Raw genomic sequence first — 22005 nt, forward strand, 5'->3', positions numbered from 1 at the left:
AGATCAAAGGCCCCCGAGGTCGGGCTCGCCTGGTTCCCGACCAGTTAGACGTCAACTAACCGGGAGGAGTTGCCAGTGCCCTTGGGAAACAAGCCTGAATTATAACATTAAATCGGCCTGTGTTACAGGAAGATGAGAACCCCAGGCAATCCTAACACTCCCCTATGATTTATTAATATAACCCATGATAGCTGCGGTCTTCCAGCTCCACCCCATCCCACACACACCCATCCATGGAGCCCTGAAGTGGACAACAGAGGGGAAAAAACACACCCCCACATACCCAACACAGTCAGTCATGATTCCAGGAAGCCCCGAGAGAATAAGACAAGACACAGCAGGTGTGATTAAGGCTTTACTGGGGATCAGACAGGCTGGGCAGGAACCACACTAGGAAGCAGGGCGTGCATACCAGGCCAGGTCTGGTCTTCAAGGTAGCGCTGGGAGCTCAGAACACAGCTCCAAGGCCAGGAGTCTGGCTGGACTCCTCACAGCAGAAGTAATCATGGAAGGGAAGAATAGTCTGGGTGGCTTTATGCAGCAGGGATAATGTGGGGTAGGGGAGGAACTTTGCTCAAAAATAGTGGGAAACAATCTTTAAAGTAGGGATGGAAAGGGGTGTGGGAGGGAGATAAGGGGGCCAAGCAGCCCTCTAGAGTGAACAGAAGGAGAAAGAAAAACACCGAAGGTTCTGTGTGCAGGAAGGTCCGCCTGGTCTCCGGGGCCCTGGCTCCTCGCGCCCGTCTCCTGGTTGCAGGCACTACTTGTTGCCCCACACGGCAAGCTTCAGGAACAGAGGGCCTGGGAGGAAGCGGCTGGACTGCATGTAGGCAGAGATCTTCTTCAGGCCCTGAGGGTGGGAAAAAGAACACCAGGCCTCAGGTCTGCTGCCCCACTGGAACCCAGGCAGCTCTCCCCACGTTTGGGACCTGGGGTACAGCCCTTCCATGTGGGAGTCAAATGTTGGGGCAAAAGATAGTCTTCTGGGGTCCCCAGCTCTGGAAAGCTAACTCTTCCAATTTCCTCTAATTCATCTGACATCCAGACTTATCACATACAGAGACTTTATACTGTATTAAATGGTGCTGTAATCCACTAGACATGACGACATAGGTTCAGAATCTCTACACAACTCCCTTCCAAGTGGATTCTACTGAGACTATTTATCAGAAGGGAAACTGAGGCACACAGAAGATAAGCACCTCCCTCATGCTCACATTGCACAGAAGTAACATGGCTAGAATGCAGCCTGTTCTCCCTCTCCATTCTGAGTCTCTCTGCTGCATCCCCTCCCCCACAGCTGAAATCAAGGAGGCTCACTCATCATCCACTTACACAAACAGTTAAGTGACTCTCAGCCCAGTTGCCCACCAACAGTGCCTGCAAGGCAATTCATGATGGGAAAAAACAAGATGAAACTTTCTATGTTTTGGATACATGGTCCCTAGATGGTTAAGATGCATAAGCTCCAGAAAGAATGAAGTGGCTGGGCCAAAGCAGAAATAGTGCTCAGTTTTGGATGTATCTGGTAGTAAAAGCAAGGTCTGATGCTTTTAAGAATAATACTGCATAGAAACCAGGAACAATAGGTCCATGAATCAGGGTAAATGGGTTGTGGTCAAGCAGGAGATGGCAAGATTAAACATCATCTTAGGAATCAGTGAAATAAAATGGATGGAAAAGGGAGAATTTAATTCAGATGACCATTATATCTACTACTGTGGTGAAGAATCACTTAGAAGAAATGGAATAGCCCTTATAGTCAACAAGACTCCAAAATGCAGTACTTGGGTGCAATCTCAAAAATGACACAATGATTTTGGTTCGTTTCCAAGACAAACCATTCAACATCACAGTAATCCAACTCTATGCCCGCACCACTGATGCCAAAGAAGCTGAAGTTGACTAATTCTATGAAGACCTACAATACCTTCTAGAACTACCATCAAAACAAAGCAGTCTTTTTTCATCATCGGGGATTGGAATGGAAAACTATGAAGTCAAGAGATACCTGGAATAACAGGCAAGTTAGACCTTGGAGTACATAAATGAAACAGGGCAAAGGCTAACAGAGTTTTGTCAAGAGAACAAGCTGGTCATAGTAAACACCCTTTTCTAACATACCAAGAGGTATGTTAGAGGTATGTCCTCTATACAAGGACATCACCAGATGGCCAACACCAAAATCAGACTGATTATGTTCTTTGCAGTTAAAGATGGAGAAGCTCTACACAGTCAGTATAAACAAAACTTGGAGCTTACTGTGGCTCAGATCATCAGCTCCTTATTGCAAAATTTAGGCTTAAATTAAAGAATGTAGGGAAAACCACTAGGCCATTCAGGTGGCACCTAAATCCATTCCCCAATGATTATACAGTGGAGGTGATTAGTAGATTCAAAAGATTAGGTCTGGTAGACAGAGTGCCTGAAGAACATGGATGGCGGTTCATAACATTGGACAAGAAGCAGTGACCGAAATCATCTGAAAGAAAAAGAAATGCAAGAAGGCAAAATGGTTGTCTGAGAAGGTTTTACAAATAGCTGAGGGAAAAGGAGAAGTGAAAGGCAAAAGAGAAAGGGAAAGATATACTCAACTGAATGCAGAGAACGAGAGTATAGCAAGATCTATTAAATGAGATAAGACCTTCTTAAACAAACAATGAAAAGTAGAGGAAAACAATAGAATGGGAAAGAATGGGAAAGACTAGAGATCTCTTCAAGAAAATTGGCGAGATCAAGGGAACATTTCATGCAAGGAAGGGCACAATAAAAGACAAATGGTAAGGACATAATAGAAGCAGAAGAGATTAAGAAGAGGTGGCAAGAATACACTGAAGAACTACACAAAAAAGGTTTTAATGACCCAGATAACCACAATGGTGTGGCCACTCACCTAGAGCCAGACGTCCTGGAGTGTGAAGTCAAGTGGGCCTTAAGAGACATTACTACAAACAAAGCTAGTGGAGGTGACAGACTTCCACCTGAACTATTGAAAGTTCTAAAAGATGATGCTGTTAAAATGTTGCACTCAATATGTCAATTAATTTGGAAAACTGATCAGTGGCCACAAGTCTGGAAGAGGTCAGTTTTCATTCCAATCCCAAAATAGAGCAATGCCAAAGAATGTTCAAACTACTGTACAATTGCACAGTTATTTCACATACTAGCAAGGTTATGCCCAAAATCCTTCATGCTAGGCTTCAACAGTACATGAACCAAGAACTTCCAGATGTAAAAGCTGTCTAGAAAAGGCAGAGAAACCAGAGATCAAATTGCCAACATTTGTTGGACCATGGAAAAAGCAAGGGGGTTCCAGACAGACATTCACTTCTGCTTCATTGACTGCGTGGATCACAACAAACTGGAAAATTCTTAAAGAAATGGAAATACTAGACCACTTATCTATCACCTGAGAAACCTGTATGTAGGAGAGTTAGAACCTTAGCTGGAACAATGGACTGGTTCAAAAATGGGAGAGGAGTAAGACAAGACTACATACTGTCAGCCTGCTTATTTAACTTACATGCAGAATACATCATGCAAAATGCTGGCCTGGATGAATGACAAGGTGGAATCAAGATTGCCAGGAGAAACATCAGCAACCTCAAAAAAGCAGATAATACCACTCTAATGGCAGAAAGTGAAGAGGAACTAAAGAGCCTCTTGATGAGGGTGAAAGAGAGAGTGAAAAAGCTGGCTTGAAACTCAACATTCAAAAAAATAAGACCATGGCATCCAGTTCCATTGCTTCATGGCAAATAGAAGGGGAAAAAGTGGAAGAACTGACAGATTTTACTTTCCTGGGCTCCAAAATCACTGTGTACGGTGACTGAAGCCATGAAATTAGAAGATGTTTGCTCCTTGAAGGGCTTCCCTGGTGGCTCAGACAGTAAAGAATTTGCCTAATGTGGGAGATCTGGGTTTGATTCCTGGGTTGGGAAGATTCCCTGGAGAAGGGAAAGGCCACCCACTCCAGTATTCTTGCCTGGATAATTTTATGGACAAAGGAGCCTAGCAGGCTACAGTCCATGAGGTCACAAAGAGTCAGACATGACTGAGTGACTTTCACTTTCACCTGCTCCTTGGAAAGAAAGCTATGACAAACCTAGACAACATATTAAAAAACAGAGACATCACTTTGCCAACAAAGGTCTGTTTGGTCACAGCTATGGTTTTTCCAGTAGTCATATATGCATGTGAGAGTTGGACCATAAAGAAGGTTCATTGACAAAAAATTGATGTTTTTGAACTGTGGTGCTGGAGAAGACTCTTCAGAGTCCCTTGACCTGCAAGGAGATCAAACCAGTCAATCCTAAAGGAAATCAACCTTGAGTATTCATTGGAAGGACTGATGCTTAAGCTGAAGATCCAATACTTTGGCCACCTGATAGGAAGAGCTGACTCATTGGGAAAGACCCCGATGCTGGGAAATATCGAGGGCAAGAGAACAGGGCAACAGAGGGTGAGATGGTTGGATGGCATCATCAACTCAATGGACATGAGTTCGAGCAAATTCTGGGAGATGGTGAAGGACAGGGAAGCCTGGTGTGCAGCAGTTCATGGGATTGCAAAGAGGTAGACACAACTGAGCAACTGAACAACACTGTTCTTAAGTTGTGAGGGTTTTTTCCCAATTGACATCTGGTCATAAGAGTATTTGTTCTTCTCATTCTCCAAAATTATTCTCTTTCTCAGAAAAGGTTCCTAGTTCCAAGAGTTTCCATAGAGATGGGCCCCAGCAAAACAAAAGTGCTCAGAAAGTGCCCAAGCAACTTGCAGAAGAGACCACATTTCACCCAATTATTCAGGAAAACATGGATGAAACATGATAGGAGGGTTGTAGCAACAAGACTAGGCTAGGCCAGACTCTAATTTTTCCACTTAAAAGACACAGACCAACTGCCTGGCATAGGACCTGAGTCCACTCTCACTGGGCCTCAACCTACCTCATCCTCAGTCCTGCTACAGCCAGCCAGGCAGCAAAACTCAGGTGCACCTGTGCACCACCTTCCCAAGACAGACAGTGCCCAAGAGGTCCCAGGACTCCAAGATCTAGGGCTGCCTGTACCCCACAGCCCAGGCCCCAACAGGCCACACACTGCAGGCCACATCTGTTCCCATCCTCCCTGCTGGGCAGTCACCCCAGCTCTTGCAAAATTCTCAAGGCAAAAGCCTTGGACCAAAACCAGAGCTGATGAGAACTAGCTGAGAAAGCAGATTTCATGATAGAAGTGGGCATACAAAACAGATTGTAGACTGAAAAACCTCTTGGACAAGAGCTTCAAATTTCCATATCCATCACAAAGCAGACCCTGTTGCTCTCCAGTTGGGTGAATGATGAGCTGGGAGGTGAGGTCAGGCTGTGCTCCTCCAGAACCAAGGTGGCCCCACCCACACCACACAGCTCAGGGTTCCTATAGTTCTCCAGCTGCACTGAGCCCCAGACGCAGGGCACCAGGACTGTGTGACATCTGTATCCCCCTTGTGCCTGACACAGCATCTCACACAGGGGAGAGGATCAGATCAGTGAACGTGACTTAAAATGAAAATACTAACCCATCTTTCAGACAGAATCTGGAGTAACGGGAAGGAAGACAGGATGGGAGATGAGGAGGGAAGGAAAGTGCCCACCAAATGAGAAGTCAAGATAAAATCCTTGCACAGGACATCTATATTATGTTAGCAGAAATGTTATGTTAGTCACTCAGTCATATGCGACTCTTTGGAACCCCACAGACTATAGCCCCCCCAGGCTCCTCTGTCCATGGAATTCTCCAGGCAAGAATACCAGAGTGGGTAGCCATTCCCTTCTCCAGGGTATCTTCCCAACTAAGGGATCAAACCGGGGTCTCCCACAGTGCAGGCAGATTTTTTACCATCTGAGTCACCAGGGAAGCCACCAACTACAGCTCTGAGAATCTCAGAACAACAGGCAGAGACTCAATTGCTGCAAAGCCCTTTGGAGATGAAGAGAAAATATTGTCTGTCTTTTTAGTCCTTGATATTAATACTACTGTGTCTCACTCTACTAATGCCAGCTGAATATCATCTCCTGAAGGTTCTGCTTCCTCCACACTTTCCAGAGCTGTGAGCCAGTCATGAAAGGGACCCGAGGGTTTTATTCCTACAGCAAATGAGGAGCCACTGATGCTGCCCATGGAAGTCAGACGCTCTGACTAGGAGCCCAGCACAGCCTGTACTGGTTCTGTGACCTGCAAAAACTACTTGTCCTTTCAGGTTGACTCCTTATCTGTAAAATGAAGAGGATAATTTTTCTACCATGTAGTAATGTTATAAAGATTAAATTTGACACAATATATGTCATTGCTGAGCAGAGATTCTGGCATAAACCAAGTTCTCCATAAATGCTATTCTTCACTGTAGTTCCAACTAGGAAATCATCCAGGCTTCCCAGGTGGCACTAGTGATAAAGAACTCATCTACCAATGCAGGAGATGAAAGAGATGCAGGTTCGATCTTTGGATTGGGAAGATCCCCTAAAGGAGGGCACAGCAACCCACTCCAGTATTCTTCCCTGGATCATCCCATGGACAGAGGAGCCTGGCAGGCTACAGTTTGTAGGGTCACAAAGAGTTGGACATGACTGAAGCAACTTAGCATGCATACACACAGGAAAATATCAGGGAAAGGCGGGAGAAGAGACATAAATACTAGGGGGAGCATGGGAATGACCTCAAAATGGGTGAGGAAATCTTTCAGATTTGGGAATTCATCCAAGCACCTGGGCTCAAATATGCGTTGCAAATCAAGGATGTCATAAGCCAGGAAATCCACATAGGTGAGCTGCAGGAAGACAAAGCATGAATGCGCACCAAACTCTGAACCTGGGGGAAAATGACAGCTCTCCCTCCCCAGAAGCCATCCCCCTTACCTTGTTCCCTGCAAACCAACACCTCTTCCCCAGAAAAACTGAGAAGAGCTTCATCCTTCCAGGAATTTCCTTCAAGTAACCAGGTTTCAGTTTCTCCTGAGACACAAAACAGCTGTCACCGCCTTCAGACAGACTCCCTGGCAGAGAGCAGGCCTCCCAGGGCTGCGTCTGATTCCAGCTATCAGGTGAGCAGCCATGTCCCCTGACTGCACCTGGGTCAGTGCCCAGGCTGCAATTCAACCCACCTGTGTTCATCAGACTCCTATGGGGACCACCTCCCATCTGTGAGAGGCGATGGGAAGACAAAGGGCAAAACCACACTGTTCCTGAACCTGTCACCACTCAGCTCCAGACACCTGCCTGGGGTCAGACCAGCAGTGCTCTGAGACCTGGCAGAGCTTGGGCCTCAGACCTCAGGCCAATAAACACTAGAATCACTAGGAAAAAAGTCCTACGTTCCAGTCTGGGAGTCAGAAATGGTGTAGACGCCTGAGCAGTTTCTGGACAGTTGGAGAGAATCTGAGAGGCTGAAAGACAAGAGGGAGAGGAATAAAATCTGACCCCGGGCTGCCTACTAGGCACCTGTGTTTATGCCAGAGATGTCGAGGAGGAGACACTGGGTTAACAATGTAAACACCTGTCTAGGAACTAAATTTCCACCCAGAGGAAGCTGGAGTCTTTCCTAAGATTCTCCAGTGTAGAGGACCGTGTCCAGCATTTCAAACCCTGTCCAGTCCAATGTGAAAGGACTCACAAAGTCAGGGCTGTAGCAGATCCTGGCCATGTGCAAGCGGACATCCATAACCTGGTTCTCCAGTAAGTCCACTCGAATCTTCTCCTCCTCTGTCTCCCCACCCGTGGCCACACAGCAGACTCACCCTCAGCATCCCACCCCAGTCCAGCCCAGGGCATGGCCACCTGTGCCCCTGCCCCCAACCCCATGCCCACTCACACATGTTGTGCTTGCGAGCGATGTGGCGAAGGATGGCATTGCTCTGGGTTAGCTTGTGAGTCCCATCAATTAAGTAGGGCAGCTGGAAGAACAACAGGGCCTGGTCACTTGGGCCACCTGCATCTCCGTCCTTGAGTAAGAGCAGAGATGAAATCTGGCACTCACAGAGCCTGGTCCACTGCAGACATTAAATGCTGCTGCTGCTAAGTCACTTCAGTCGTGTCTGACTCTGAACGACCCCATAGACAGCAGCCCACCAGGCTCCCCCATCACTGGGATTCTCCAGGCAAGAACACTGGAGTGGGTTGCCATTTCCTTTGCCAATGCATGAAAGTGAAAAGTGAAAGTGAAGTCGCTCAGTCATGTCTGACTCTTAGCAACCCCATGGACTGCAGCCCACCAGGCTCCTCCGTCCATGGGATTTTCCAGGCAAGAGTACTGGAGTGGGGTGCCATTGCCTTCTCTGGCAGACACTAAATGATATGCTGTAAAATGAAGGGATGAGCTGGGACACAGAGCATCATGGAAAGGTAGAAAACAGAACCAGGAAGTTGAGAGGCAGAGCAGAAGGCACCAGTTCCTGTAACCTCTAAGCCAGGGAAGAAGATGGATAGAGAAACTGTCCACTCCCCCTCCCAGCACCCCAGCACCTGTACGTACATTGGGGAAGTCCAGGCCCAGCTTGGATTTTTCATTCAGCCACTGGCTTTTGTCATAGTCAGGAGCTGTGAAAAAGAAGATGGAATGAAACAACCTACCAGGAATCCAACCCTCCTTTCCAGGGGGACCCAGCAAGGAGTAGAGGCAAGACCCCCCCTGAACTGGTGAATCTGGTATCTGAACCACTAAGTCTCACATGGAGCTTTAAGGGGAAAAACCAACTTAGAAACTTCTTGAAACTAGGTGAGTAATCCTTACAAAGGGTTTGCTGCTGCTAAGTCAATTCAGTTGTGCCCGACTCTGTGCGACCCCATAGACGGCAGCCCACCAGGCTCCCCCGTCCCTGGGATTCTCCAGGCAAGAACACTGGCGTGGGTACAGAGGGTTTAGGTAAGCACTAGGGGGAGCCTGTGCCAATGGTTGATACAGGACCTGTGGGCTCTCATATCCTTCCTTGGAGGCCAGCTGCACCCTAAAGGGTTCGGGAAGGGGCAGGTCCCTGCTCCAGCTGGGCGGGCTGGAGGGGAGGGCAACAGACGTGAACAACAGGGGTCAGAACATGGGATGCTTGGCACCAAATCAGCATGAGTTGGGCAGAAGTCAGGACATGACAAGGATGTCATTACCGTCCCCCATCGTGTACTTCTTTTCCTCATAGTTTGAGTCTGTGTACTCCAGGAGCAGGCGGATGGCGTGGGCCAGCTGAGAGAGACGGCCGGAGGGAGAGCAGATGTCAGGTCCTAATTGCCTGACTTTCTGTGTTCCCACAACCTCAACACCAACCCCCACCCACACTCCCGCGCACAAGCCCCGCTTGAGAAAAAAGGGCAGAGGGATAGGACTTTGGGCTTGGCTCCACCAAGCTCTGAACAGGAATATTCTAGTGAAATCAATCCCCATTGCACAGCATTTCCCACCCCCAACCCTCCCTACCCTGCCGGCCTCCCTCCTTCCCGCCTTGGTGACCCCAGCTCACTCCGCGGATGTCCCAGTAACCCAGGATCATGGCCATGGGGCTGGTTTCCGTGCTGAGTGGAAACACTTCACAGAGGCTGCGCCGGAAATTTATCCTCTGACCCGGCGGTGAAGGCGCGACCGGAAGCACCCGCACCTCTTCTAGGCCCCACCCCCAGCGCGACCCCCAGCGCGACCCTCAACTCGGCGAGGCCTTTCCCAGATGCAGCCCTAGGCAAGCGAAAATGAGACCTATTTCCGCCTCAGAGCCAAGGGGTCTCCATAGACATGGTGTGGGCTCAGAGATGCCAAGAACCCCCAGGTCGGGCTCACCTGGTTCCTGATCCCAGTCAGATCTCTGCTAAGTCGGCGACACGCTCAGGAAACAAACCGGAATCAACAGCAGCAAGGCTCTTCTGCCTTCCCTTCCCTCTCAGGAACCGCATAGGTTTGCCCTTGGGCTTCAGAGATCCCTCGAGCTCTGGGAAACTCTGACCACCAAGTTTAGGCCAAGAGCAGGTGCCCCTCAAATTGCGAGGTTAATTGGCACCTGTCACAGGAAGAACAGGACTCCAGGCAATCCTAAAGCTCCTCAATCAGTTACGATCCCTAACAGCCTCAAGTCTTGGAAGAAAAGCCTATCACTGGGATAGGAAGAATTACCGAGGTCAAGAAAATGTGTCTCAGTGCCTTTTTTCCGGGCCTATGGAGGACCCAGCCCTTCCCTGCTGGTCTAAGAGTGAAACTGATCAAATGTAAATTAATCAACTAGTTTATGGTTTGGATTGTGAATCTAAATCCAGAACCAGGCCCAGCAAAGAAGATATCAAAGTGCAGTCCAGAAATATCCTGAAAGCCAGCTAGATGCCCCTCACATGATACAGTGATGGGGAGAATGGTGGTCACAGAAGGAATGTGACTGAAAGGGGAAGAGCTGTCCTCAGAATAGTCAGTCTCCTCTCTTGTAGCAGAGAGTTGCCAGAAGGGATGGCAGTCAGGAACCTGAAGGACAGTGCACAGGACCGCAGTCAGAGTGGGCCCAGCACACCCTCAGCTGCCCAGGTCCACAGATTCCAGCCCTCATCCTGCCTCCTGACCCCTGTGTGGTTCTGTGTATGAGAAGATGGTTCAAGTGTCCTTTAAATTCACTCTGGGATATAACCTCCAGAAAACCAGCTTCTACCTGTCAGTGTTCTTCTTGGAAGTTTGAAGGCTATTTCAAATTTAGGAGAATAGGACATAAGTTGGCCTTGTTTCCTCTTCTTTGTTTAAAGAGTGTTACAAATTAGTGGATATATGAAAACAGATGAGAAGAACATTTGAAAACAAATGGGTCTACAAGTTAAAACACAAGGTTGAGGGACTTCCTGGATGATCCAGTGGCTAAGACTGCATGCTCCCAATGCAAGGGGCCAAGGTTCGATCCCTGGTTGGGGAACTAGATCCCGCATGCCAAAACTAGGAGTTTGCATGCCACAACTAAAAAAAAAAAGATCCCACAGGCCACAAGGAAGATCAAAGATCCCCCATGCCACAACTAAGACCCAGCGCAGATGAATAAATGAATAAATATTTTTTTAAATAATTCAAGGTTGATGCACTAGAAAAATAAGTTAAACTAGGTAACACTTTGTTCAGATTAAACTAATGTGAACCAGGTATTCAATAAAAGTTTCAAACCACCAAGGGGTTGAGGATACAGATAGATTTTATCTAATTCACATTAAATCACAGAGTGTGCACATCTCTGCTAAGTTGGGGAGAAGGGAGAGTGTGTCAGCAGAGACCAGCAGAGCTCAGTCCCTCTATGTTCCTCTAGTCCCTACCCTGCCAGTCTTCAGGGCTCAGCTCTTGATGCAGACTCAGGATGTGGCTCAGGTCAGGTGGATACCCTGGTCTGGTTTGTCCACAGGGAGACCATGGTGGCCATGCAAACACAGAAGTGCTGGCCCTCTTGATAATTATATGTTTCATAGCACATTAAGGAGTTGCCATTCTGGGTTTTACACATCTTGAGCTTAGAACAGAAACCTGACTAGATTCCACAAAGAAAATGGCTGTTTCAAATTAACAAAGAGAATAATAACTTTTAAAGTAGGTAAAACTGATACTGTAATATAATGTAATTTATTCATCTGTCCTTCATTCCTTTTTTGCAAAACACAATCATTGTGATTCCGTCATATAGTAGCCACAAGAGTAAGACAATCCTGGGTAATAAAGGCTGGATGTCAGCTGGGAGAAATTTTTTAGAAGAGATTTTCAGTGTTCAAACACCGAGGGGCACTGAGAGGGAGGGAGGTTGAAGGCAGGAGAAAGAGGCAGAATCTGCTAGGGCAAAGAACTGAGGACAGGGATGGGCCCCAAGCACAGGTGGCCCCATCAGGAGGAAGACGTCAGTTTTGCAGGAAGAAGAAGAGGGCTGGCGGAGAAGGCTCTCAGACTCAGCCACCAGGCCCAGGGTTCCCATTGGTGGGGGCAGTGGGTGTGTGGAAGGCTGTAGGGGGCAGTGGGGACTTGGGAAACTGGAGAGGGGGCTGAAGGGCCTGATGCAGCCAGTGGTTGTCTCACTGATATTCAGTGTCAGTGTAGCTATGTCTTCTGGATTTACATATGCTCTTGCTTGACTGTAACAATGTTGACAAGTTCTAATATTTTAGAGAACATTGTTCAGGACATCGAAACATATAGTGTCCGGTATCCAGTCAAGAACTCCAGCTTCTGGTCTCCTGCATGGCCTTCCATAATTCCCTCCAACTCTACTATTGACCTTTTGAATTCTCTAGTGAATTAACAGAAACTGTATGTGAAATAGCCTCAGAATACTAAATTATACAGTGTAAGTGCATACAAACAATAGAATTAAAATGTGCACTACTTGTTAATTTTTTTTAAGACTTGGAAATAGTCTGTGTAAGCTTAGGATATCCAAGATATAAAGAACATTTTTTAACCTGAAAATAACAAAATTAAAAACCCAGTGACAATTTACCACCAAATTGTATGTTTGACAAATTTTTACTACTTGCTTATATTCTTTTCAATAACAAAAGACAGATGAACTCAGGTTTCAGGAATTTAGAAAAGGAACCAAGTTCAAGGTGAAAATTATGGAAAATAAGAAACAATGCTAAGAACAAAAATTCCACATTTAAACAAATGCTTATAAAACGCTTAGTTAATTGTCTGAAAACACTAGTAAATCAATACAACAGTAGTCTAACAGCAAAAACAAAAAGTTTTACATGATAGTAAAAATCAGGACTGAGGAAGATACCTAAAAATTAGTCAAACAATTTCTAAAGGTGGGGGAAATCTCTCTCAGGTAATGGCTAATTAATGTTACAAACAAATGGAACAAACATACACACATCAAAACATGTGCTAAAGAAACAAAGATTCTGAATGAATAATAGCATTATAAAGAAAAATAATAAGCCAAAAGGACACTTGGTCTTTGGGAATTTTTTTGGTAATTTTTCAAAACTTTCTAAACAGAAATGCAATACAGAAATTGTCACAAACTGTAGACAAGTGTGGCCTGAAAGGACACATAGAATACCCTAGAAAGGACAACACAGGTGAGGACAATTATAAATCACTGTCACTTATGAACCTAAACCCAAACATTAGCAATGACAACTTAGAGCACAGAGGGTGGTGTTTTGGTATAAAAGGCCTTTGTGCTCATAGGGAGCATTTGAGAAACAGAGAGAAGACGGAAGGAGAGGGAGGGGAGAAGGCGGAGAAATCAAGTGTGGAAAGTTAGTATCGGGGTCTACATAAGTTCTTTGTACTTTCGAAAATTTTCCAGAAGTCTGAAATGTCAAAGCTTAAAAAAAGTTTACCAGATGATCTAGGACATACATGGATATATTATTAATCAAAATAGAAGTTTCATCAAGGAAGACTGACCTTATCAACATGTGTTGCATTCTGATTTTCCTTTCTTCTTTTTTTAAAATTTATTTTTATGATGTCTTGATATATATACACTTCTATATTTATTTATTTTTTATTTTATTTACTTCTGGCTGCACTGGGTCTTCGTTGCTGCTGCGGGCTTTCTCTCGTTGCAGAGCTTCTCACTGCGGTGGCTTCTCCTGTTGCAGGGCACAGGCTCTAGGAGCTCGGGCCTCAGTAGCTGCAGTACGCAGGCTCTGTGGTTGTGGCTCTCAGACCCTGGAGTGTGTACACTTTAGGAGTTGTGGCACACGGGCTTAGCTGCTTCTCAGCACGTAGAATCTTTCCTGACCAGGGATTGAACCCATGTCCCCTGCATAGGCAGGTGGATTCTTATTCACTGCACCTCCAGGAAGTCTGACTTTCCTTTCTTTTTAAATGTTAGCCTCCATTCACTACATCATTTGTCTTCCTTTGGGGCAGAGGGTGATTCTTTCCCTCAAGGGACATTTTCAGTGTCTATGGACACTTGTGATTGTCACGACTGGGAAGTGCTATTGGCATCTAATGGGTGAGGAGTTGGGATGCTGCAAAAAACCTCAATATGTGTAAGACAGCCCCCCACAGTCTAGAATTACACCATCTAAACTGTCTGGTGCTGAGGTTAAGATATTCTAGTCTACGACCAGAGGTCAAAACCTGCAGCTGGTTTTCCTCCTACTGCCCTGGCAGGAGGAGCCAGAGCACCCACGAGCCTGGTCACAGACCGACAGCAGGGAGGGCTGTCTGCAGGGACGACCGAAAACTGTCCTGCTCTGGGGGCTGTCTCCGCAGGCACCGGGCAGCAGATCAGGACAAGAGCAGGAGAGCGGGGCAGAGAATGTGGTGCTGGGCTGGCAGCCTGGGCCTCCTGGGTGCAGAGTGTGGTGTGGGGTCGCTCTGGGTGTCAGACAGTGGGCTCATGTGGAGCTCCCCAAGGTTCATTCCAGGGCCGCAGCGCTGACCTCCGCCAGGACAGTTAGTTCTCCAGGAGCTGCTGACATGGCTACATGGGAAGAACTGAATGGATTGTTACACCGTGTCCACCAAGGGGCAAGTTTGGGGGACGTCTTTGGTGTGGCTGTCACAGCACAGCCCCGCTTAGACTGGGGAAGCTGGGTCAGGCCGTCATCAGGACACCCCTGTCTGAAAAGCAGTGGCGTGCTCAGGAGAAGCCTGGACAGCCATGCTCCCCACAGCCAGGCGCTGGGGTCCACAGCTCCTGTGACAGTCTGCAGGCCATCTTCCAGCCCCTGGGCCAGTGGGGTGGCCCTGCAACAGAGGTGGAGCAACCCCATTACACCAAAGGTGAAGGGCTGAAATTGACCAGACAAGTTTCTGGGGGCCCTGGTGGAAACTGACCTGGCCCAGAGAAGAAAGGGAAAAAGTTAAAGGAGAAAAAAAAAAAAAAGAAAGAAACTGTCCACATGACTGAGAAGGACGTACAGAAAATTCTTACAAGTTACTGCTTTAAAAATAAAATAATATCCCCTAAGGAAAGGAAAATGAAGAAAAATCCACAGAGGAAAACATAGAAAATGGACCCCTGTGGCTAATGAGGACCCAAAATAAAATGAAGCTAGGCAGTTTTGATGGACTTGGGTTTCAGTCATGTGCTCTGTTTTCTTAGAAAACCACAAGCAAAATCTACAAGGATGCCTGTTTCTGCCGAGGGTCCTATCTTAAAAAAAAAAACAACACCCTAACAGGAACCTCCAATGACAGCCAATCATTGAAAACAATCTTGCCATCACTCGGCCAGAATTTGTGGCTGCAAGGACCATCCGATCCGGTCCCATTACAAGTCTCTCAAACTATGGTTTCTGTGTTTTTTGTTTACATAAATCACTCACTCCCTCTCCCTGCACCCTGCCTCCCAACATATTTTCCATTCCAGCCGAGGTCTGAATATCCTCAGTTTGCAAACCTTGAGAATAAAGCTGTCCTTTTGCTTCAAGATATCCCTGATTTTTCTCTGGGGGTTATTTCTATTAAGGATGACACTGGCAACTCACGATGTCTAGGCCGGGATCCTCTCTGTTTTTAACACCCTCATAGGGTGACCACAGTTGAATATGTCAGCATCTAATGGATATCAGTAATGGAAGTAACCATAGAAACAGCTCCTTTTCAATATTTTACATACCACTCAAGGCCTCCTAGAGACACTGACGCACACACATCAGGTGGGCAAAACATGCAAGAAGACATGTTTGTGACTTGCTCTTTAAAGGCTTTAAAGCAGTCCCTATGATCGAGGAGACTGACCAGTAGAAAAAAAAGACCTCTTCTCTCCAAAACTCCTTAGAGTTCTATTATAAGACATCTCAGCCAGTCCAGTTTGATAGTGGAGACTTCAAAAAAAGGGGTGCTTTAGCTTTTCATTTTATGATTAGTTTTACAAACATATTCATTGATTAATATAATTAGTTTATATATTTATTTGCTATGTGGTAAGAAGTGCAAAATAAAACCACAATTAGTTCCACTTTGCCTATGAAAAAAGGTTGTGACTGCTGCCACCTCGTCTTTTAACTATGATCCAGAATTAAATAAGTCATGGATGAACAAAGTCAAACAGTGCTGGACACAGGGAGATTCATAGGGATTCACTCATCAGCTGGAAACAAGCACAGCCAATAAACGCCAAAAGGTAAAGGTGGAAAACCATAAGGTATGATTATGAGCCCATAAAACTAGCATAAGATGGAATCGTGACATCCCAGCTGCCTAAGACACTGCAGAAAGAGGTCCATGTGCCTTGCTGGGGGCACATCATATAAAGTACTCTCTCTGCAGAGCAATAAAATAGTCTACTATCAAAGCTTAAAACCGTTCTTACCCTTTGCCTTCTAGTATCTTCTTGGGGATCTACCAAATAAGGAAATAAGACAAAGGAAAACATCAGTTTAAGATAATCCTATAGTGTGGTAAAAAAAAAAAGGTAAAAAATTAGAAAACCCCACATGTCCAATAGTGTGCGACTGACAAGGCAAATTGCACTTCTGTTGGAAAGAATGAAACATATCCAGTAAATACTTAGTAGTATGTGGACAAGCATATGGTCAATAGGTATAGACTTAAAGGGAAATAGTAAAGGAAAAGAAGAAGAAGCTAAGGATATATGTACACAGGTAGAAGTGAACATAGACAAAACATCCTCTGACATAAATCATACCAACGTTTTCTTAGGTCAATCTCCCAAGGCAATAGAAATAAAAACAAAAATAAACAAGTGGAACCTAATCAAACTTACAAGCTTTTGCACAGCAAAGGAAACCATTAAAAAGTGAAAAGACAGCCTACAGAATGGGAGAAAATATTTGCAAATGGTGCAACAGATAAGGGCTTAATATCCAAAATATACAAATAGTTCATACAACTCAGCAACAAAAAAACCAAATAACCCGATCAAAACATGGGCAGAATACCTTAACAGACATCTCTCCAAATAAGACATACAGATGGCCAGTAGGTACATGAAAAGATTCTCAACATGAAAAATTATTAGAAAGTTGCAAATCCAAGCTACAGTGAGGTACCATCTCACACCAGTGAGAATGGCCACCATTAAAAAGTCTACAAAAAACAAATGGAAAAAAAAAGAAAAAAGAATAATACATGCTGGAGAAGGTGTGGAGAAAAGGGAACCCACCTACACTGTTGGTGGGAATTTAAGTTGGTGCAGCCACTATGGAAAACAGGGTGGAGTTTCCTCAGAAAACCAAACAAAGAGCTGCTCTATGATACAACAATACCATTCCTGGGCATGCATCTGGATAAAACTGTAATTTAAAAGGATACCTTCACTCCATGTTCATAGCAGCACTGTTCACATAACTAAAGTATGGAAATAACCCAAATGTCCATCAACAGAAAAATGAATAAATAAGATGTGTATATATGTATTCCACATGCGTATTATACCTAGGGTTATATAAATCTAGTCCTACGGGCCTCTGCCTAGGGCTAGGAGGAAGAAAAACTCCACTCTGAGGTCCATGCTCTGGCTAAGGCCTTATGGAACCTATATTTTGAAAAGAGTTGTGGCAGTCTGCCCCTCCGGTGTGCCTAGCAACTCCCCCCCAGCCCCATCCCAACCGGGGGCCTCATGCCTCACACTGTCCTTCATCAACATCTTAAAATAACAACTGTGCTGAGCTTGTAAACAACACAGCTTTTCTGGGCCACCTCAATAGGGTCTTGGCATGTCCCTGGAGGGGCGTGGGTCCTCTGCTTCCTGTAGACAGGGCTCAGAACCCCTTCAGCCTGTTTCAGATACTTGGGGAGCCAGCCTCACTGCCCAGCCAACCCCAGGGAACGAGCCCCACTCAAGCAGGAGGCCAGGGGCCCCGAGGCAACTCTGGATTTCCTCTTTCAAGCCATGATAGGGAGGTGTCCAAAGTGGGCCACAATAGTTTCAAAATCCCGAGTAAAAACTAATAGCATTTGAGAATCTCACCGTGGTACTGCACCTCTGTAACCTGGGACCAGCCACAAGCAAATGGGAGGAAGACGCCGGGATGAGGATGGGGAAAATAAAATAATGCCATTTGCAGCAACATGGATGAACACAGAGATTAGCATACTAAGTGAAATAAGTCAGAAAGAGAAAAACTAATACCACATGTGGTATATAAAATATGGCACAAATGAATCGATCTATAAAACAGAAACACTCATGGACATAGAGAACAGACTTGTTGCCAACGGAGTGAGATGGGAGGAGGGAAGGACTGGGAGTGTGCGATTAGCAGATGTAAACTGCTATATATACAATAGATAAAAAACAAGGGCCTGTGCTATTGCATAGCACAGGCAGTCATACTTGATATCCCTTGTGATAAACCATAATGGAAAAGAATCTTTAAAAAAAAAGACTGTTTTTTACACAACTAGGTTATGTATAGTTGAGTCACATTGCTATACGGTAGAGACTGGAACAACTCTGTAAATCAACTATTGCTGTTGTTGTTCCGTCGCTCAGTCGTGTCCGACTCCTTGTGACTCCATGGACTGCAGCACACCAGGCTTCCCTGTCCTTCTCCATCTCCTGGAGCTGGCTCAAACTCATGTCCATTGAGTCATGATGCTATCTAACCACCTCATCCTCTGCTGCTCTCTTCTCCTTTGCTTTCAATCTTTTCCAAAATCAAGGTCTTTTCCAATGATTGGCTCTTCACATCAGGTGGTCATAGTATTGGAGCTTCAGCTTCAGCATCAGTCCTTCCAATGAATATTCAGGGTTGATTTCCTTTAGGATTGGCTGGTTTGATTTCCTTAAAGTCCAAGGGACTCTCAAGAGTCTTCTCCAGCACCACAATTTAAAAGCATCACTTCTTCAGTGCTCTGACTTCTTTATGGTCCAACTCTACATCCATATATGACTACTGAAAAAAACCATAGCTTTGACTATAGGGAGCTTTGTTGGCAAAGTGATGTCTCTGCTTTTTAATACGCTGCCTAGATTTGTCACAGCTTTCTTTCCAAAGAGCAAGCATCTTTTAATTTCATGGCTGCAGTCACTATCCACAGTGATTTTGGAGCCCAAGAAAATAAAATCTGCCACTGCTTCCACTTTTTCTTCTCCTATTTGCCATGAAGTGATGGGACTGGATGCCATGATCTTAGTGTTTGAATGTTGAGTTTTAAGCCAGCTTTTTCACCCACCTCTTTCACCTTTTCCAGAGGCTCTTTAAGTTCCTCCTTACTTTCTGCCATTAGAGTGGTATCATCTGCATATCTGAGGTTGTTGATATTTCTCCTGGCAATCTTGACATCCAGCCTGGCATTTCTCACGATATACTCTGCATATAAGTTAAATAAACAAGGTGACAATATACAGCCTTGTGTTACTCCTTTCCCAATTTTGAACCAGTCAGTTGTCCCATCTAAGGTTCTAACTGTTTCTTCTTGACCCAAATACAGGTTTCTCAGGAGACAGATAAGACGGTCTGGTATTTCCATCTCTTTAAGAATTTTTCATAGTTTGTTGTGATCCACATAGTCAAAGGCTTTGAAGTAATCAATGAAGCAGAAGTAGATGTTTTGCTGGAATCGCCTTGCCATCCCTATGATCCAACAAATGTTGGCAATTTGATCTCTGATTCCTCTGCCTTTTCTAAAACTAGCCTGTACATCTGGAAGTTCTCAATTCACATACTCCTGAAGCCTAGCTTGAAGGATTTTGAGCATAACCTTACTAGCATGTGAAATGAAGGCAACTGCATAGTAGCTGGAACATTCTTTGGGATTTCCCTTCTTTGGGATTGGAATGAAAACTTATCTTTTCTACTCCTGTAGCCACTGCTGAGTTTTCCAAATTTGCTGACATATTGAGTGCAGCACTTTTGCAGCATCATCTTTCAGGATTTTAAATTACTCAACTGGAATTCCATCACCTCCACTGGCTTTATTCTCAGTAATGCTTTCTAAGGCCCGTTTGACTTCACATTCTAGGTTGTCTGAGTCTAGGTAAGTGACCACACCATCGTGGTTATCCTGGTCATTAAAACCTTGTTCGTATAGTTTTGTGTATTCTTGCCACCTCTTCTTTATCTCTTCTGCTTCTGTTAGGTCCTTAGCATTCCTGTCCTCTATCATGCCCATCCTTGCATGAAATGTTCCCTTGATCTCTCCAATTTTCATGAATAGATCTCTAGTCCTTCCCATTCTGTTGCTTTCCTCTACTTCTTTGCATCTTTCATTTAAGAAGGCCTTATCTCTCCTTGCTATTCTCTGGAAGTTTGTATTCAGTTGGGTATATCTTTCCCTTTCTCCTGTGCTTTGCACTTCTCTTCTTTCCTCAGCTGTTTATAAAGCCTCCCCAGACAACCACTTTGCCTTCTTGCATTTCTTTTTCTTTGGGATAGTTTTGGTCACTGCTTCCTGTACAGTGTTACAAACCTCTGTCCATAGTTCTTCAGGCACTGAATCTGCTTGTCGCCTCCACTGTTAATCATAAGGGATTTGATTTAGGTCATATCTGAATGGTCTAGTGGTTTTCCCTACTTCAATTTAAGTCTGAATTTTGCAATCAGGAGTTCATGGTCTGAGCCATAGTCAGCTCCCGGTCTTGTTTTTGCTGATCGTATAGAGCTTCTCCATCTTCGGCTCCTAAGATTATAACCTATCAGATTCCAGTATTGACCATCTGTGTAAAGTTGTCAAGTTGTCTCTTATGTGGTTGGAATAGGGTGTTTGCTATGACCATCATGTTCTCTTGACAAAACTCTGTTAGCCTTGGCCCTGCTTCATTTTGTACTCCAAGGTCAAACTTGCCTGTTACTCCAAGTATCTCTTGACTTCCTACTTTTGCATTCCAGTCCCCTATGATGAAAACGACATTTTGTTTTTTGTTTTGTTTTTTTGGTGTTAGGTCTAGAAAGTGTTGTAGGTCTTCATAGAGCCAGTCAACTTCAACTTCGTTGGCATCAGTGGTTGGGGCATAGATTAGTTAGATTACTGTGATGTTGAATGGTTTGCTTTGGAAACGAGCCAAGATCTTTCAGTCATTTTTGAGATTGCACCCAAGTGCTGCATTTTGAAGGCTACTCCATTTCTTCTAAGGGATTGTTCCCCACAGTAGATACAATGGTCATCTGAATTAAATTCTCCCATTCCCATCTATTTCACTTTACCGATACCTAAGATGTTGATGTTCAATCTTGACATCTCCTGCTTGACCAGGTCCAATTTACCTTGATTTATGGACCTAAGATTCCAGATTCCTATGTAATATTGTTCCTTACATCATCAGACTTTACTTTCACCACCAGACACATCCACACCTGAGCATCCTTTCCACTTTGGCCCAGCTGCTTCATTCTTTCTGGAGCTATTGGTAGTTGCCTTCTGCTCTTCCCCAGTGGCATATTGGACACCTTCTGAACTGGGAGGCTCATCTTCCAGTGTCATATCTTTTTGCCTTTTTGTACTGTCTATGGCGTTCTCACAGAAAGAATACTGTGGTGGTCTGCCATTCCCTACTCCAGTGGACCATGTTTTGTCAGAACTCTCCACTAGGACCCATCAGTCTTGGGTGGCCCTGAACAGCATGGCTGATAGCTTCACTGAGTTACACAAGCCTCTTTACCATGATAAGGCTGTGATCCATGAAGGAAAAAATCAACTATACTTCAACCTAAAAAAATTAAATTAAAAAAAAGCACTCTTTTCTGTTCTTCTAATTTTTGTCTATGTAGGTATGTAATAAGATATGACTTCTTAACTTCTCCAGTATCTAATGATGTTAAGCACCACTTCATATGCTTATTGGCCTTCTGGATATTCTCTTTTGGAAATGCCCATTCAAGACATGGACCTTTTTTCATTGGATTATATTTTGAGATAAATGTCCTTTGTTGATTTGCAATGTTTTCTCCCAACTGAGTGTTGCCTGAATACCATACCCACAAAAGCAGCAGCTACTTACGTGTGGTAGGACAGTTTGGGGACTCCTGAGATACTAGAAACTTCCTCTTAAGCAGACCACTGGGCAGTGTGATTTGAAGTTCCTTCCAGTGGATGCAATGCAGAGAGATGAACAGTGACGACAGGTAAATCATGGTGGAGAAAACTTGTGCTTAAAATATTCATGGAAGGG

At 44.9% G+C, this 22005-nt stretch overlaps 1 protein-coding gene across 2 annotated transcripts; it reads right to left on the reverse strand.

Annotated features, from left to right (window-relative positions):
- Positions 1 to 359: 359 nt before the first annotated feature.
- On the reverse strand, positions 360 to 9531 carry LOC133040938 (glutathione S-transferase Mu 1-like). Of its 2 annotated transcripts, XM_061121211.1 has the most exons (8): positions 9481 to 9531; positions 9131 to 9206; positions 8505 to 8569; positions 7845 to 7926; positions 7647 to 7747; positions 6893 to 6988; positions 6694 to 6804; positions 617 to 850 (listed from the first exon to the last, which is right to left on the reverse strand). In XM_061121211.1, the coding sequence occupies exons 1-8, from the start codon at positions 9514 to 9516 to the stop codon at positions 761 to 763; spliced, it is 657 nt and encodes a 218-aa protein (XP_060977194.1). In that variant the 5' UTR covers positions 9517 to 9531; the 3' UTR covers positions 617 to 760. The 2 variants fall into 2 exon arrangements, with proteins under 2 accessions (XP_060977193.1, XP_060977194.1); XM_061121210.1 differs by lacking the exons at positions 6694 to 6804; positions 6893 to 6988; positions 7647 to 7747 and having other exon boundaries at positions 360 to 850; positions 9481 to 9524.
- Positions 9532 to 22005: the final 12474 nt, after the last annotated feature.

This window comes from Dama dama, chromosome 20, assembly GCF_033118175.1.
Source record: "Dama dama isolate Ldn47 chromosome 20, ASM3311817v1, whole genome shotgun sequence".
In the NCBI taxonomy this organism is placed as follows: Eukaryota; Metazoa; Chordata; class Mammalia; order Artiodactyla; family Cervidae; genus Dama; species Dama dama.

Excerpts from the sequence above, each read along its gene's own strand:
- LOC133040938 (XM_061121211.1), bottom strand. The coding sequence starts at position 9,516 with ATGGCCATGATCCTGGGTTACTGGGACATCCGCGGA. Across the intron at positions 9,207-9,480 it reads GTTACTGGGACATCCGCGGA|CTGGCCCACGCCATCCGCCT; the intron begins GTGAGCTGGGGT and ends CGTCTCTCTCAG. Across the intron at positions 6,805-6,892 it reads GTTGGTTTGCAGGGAACAAG|CTCACCTATGTGGATTTCCT; the intron begins GTAAGGGGGATG and ends GTCTTCCTGCAG.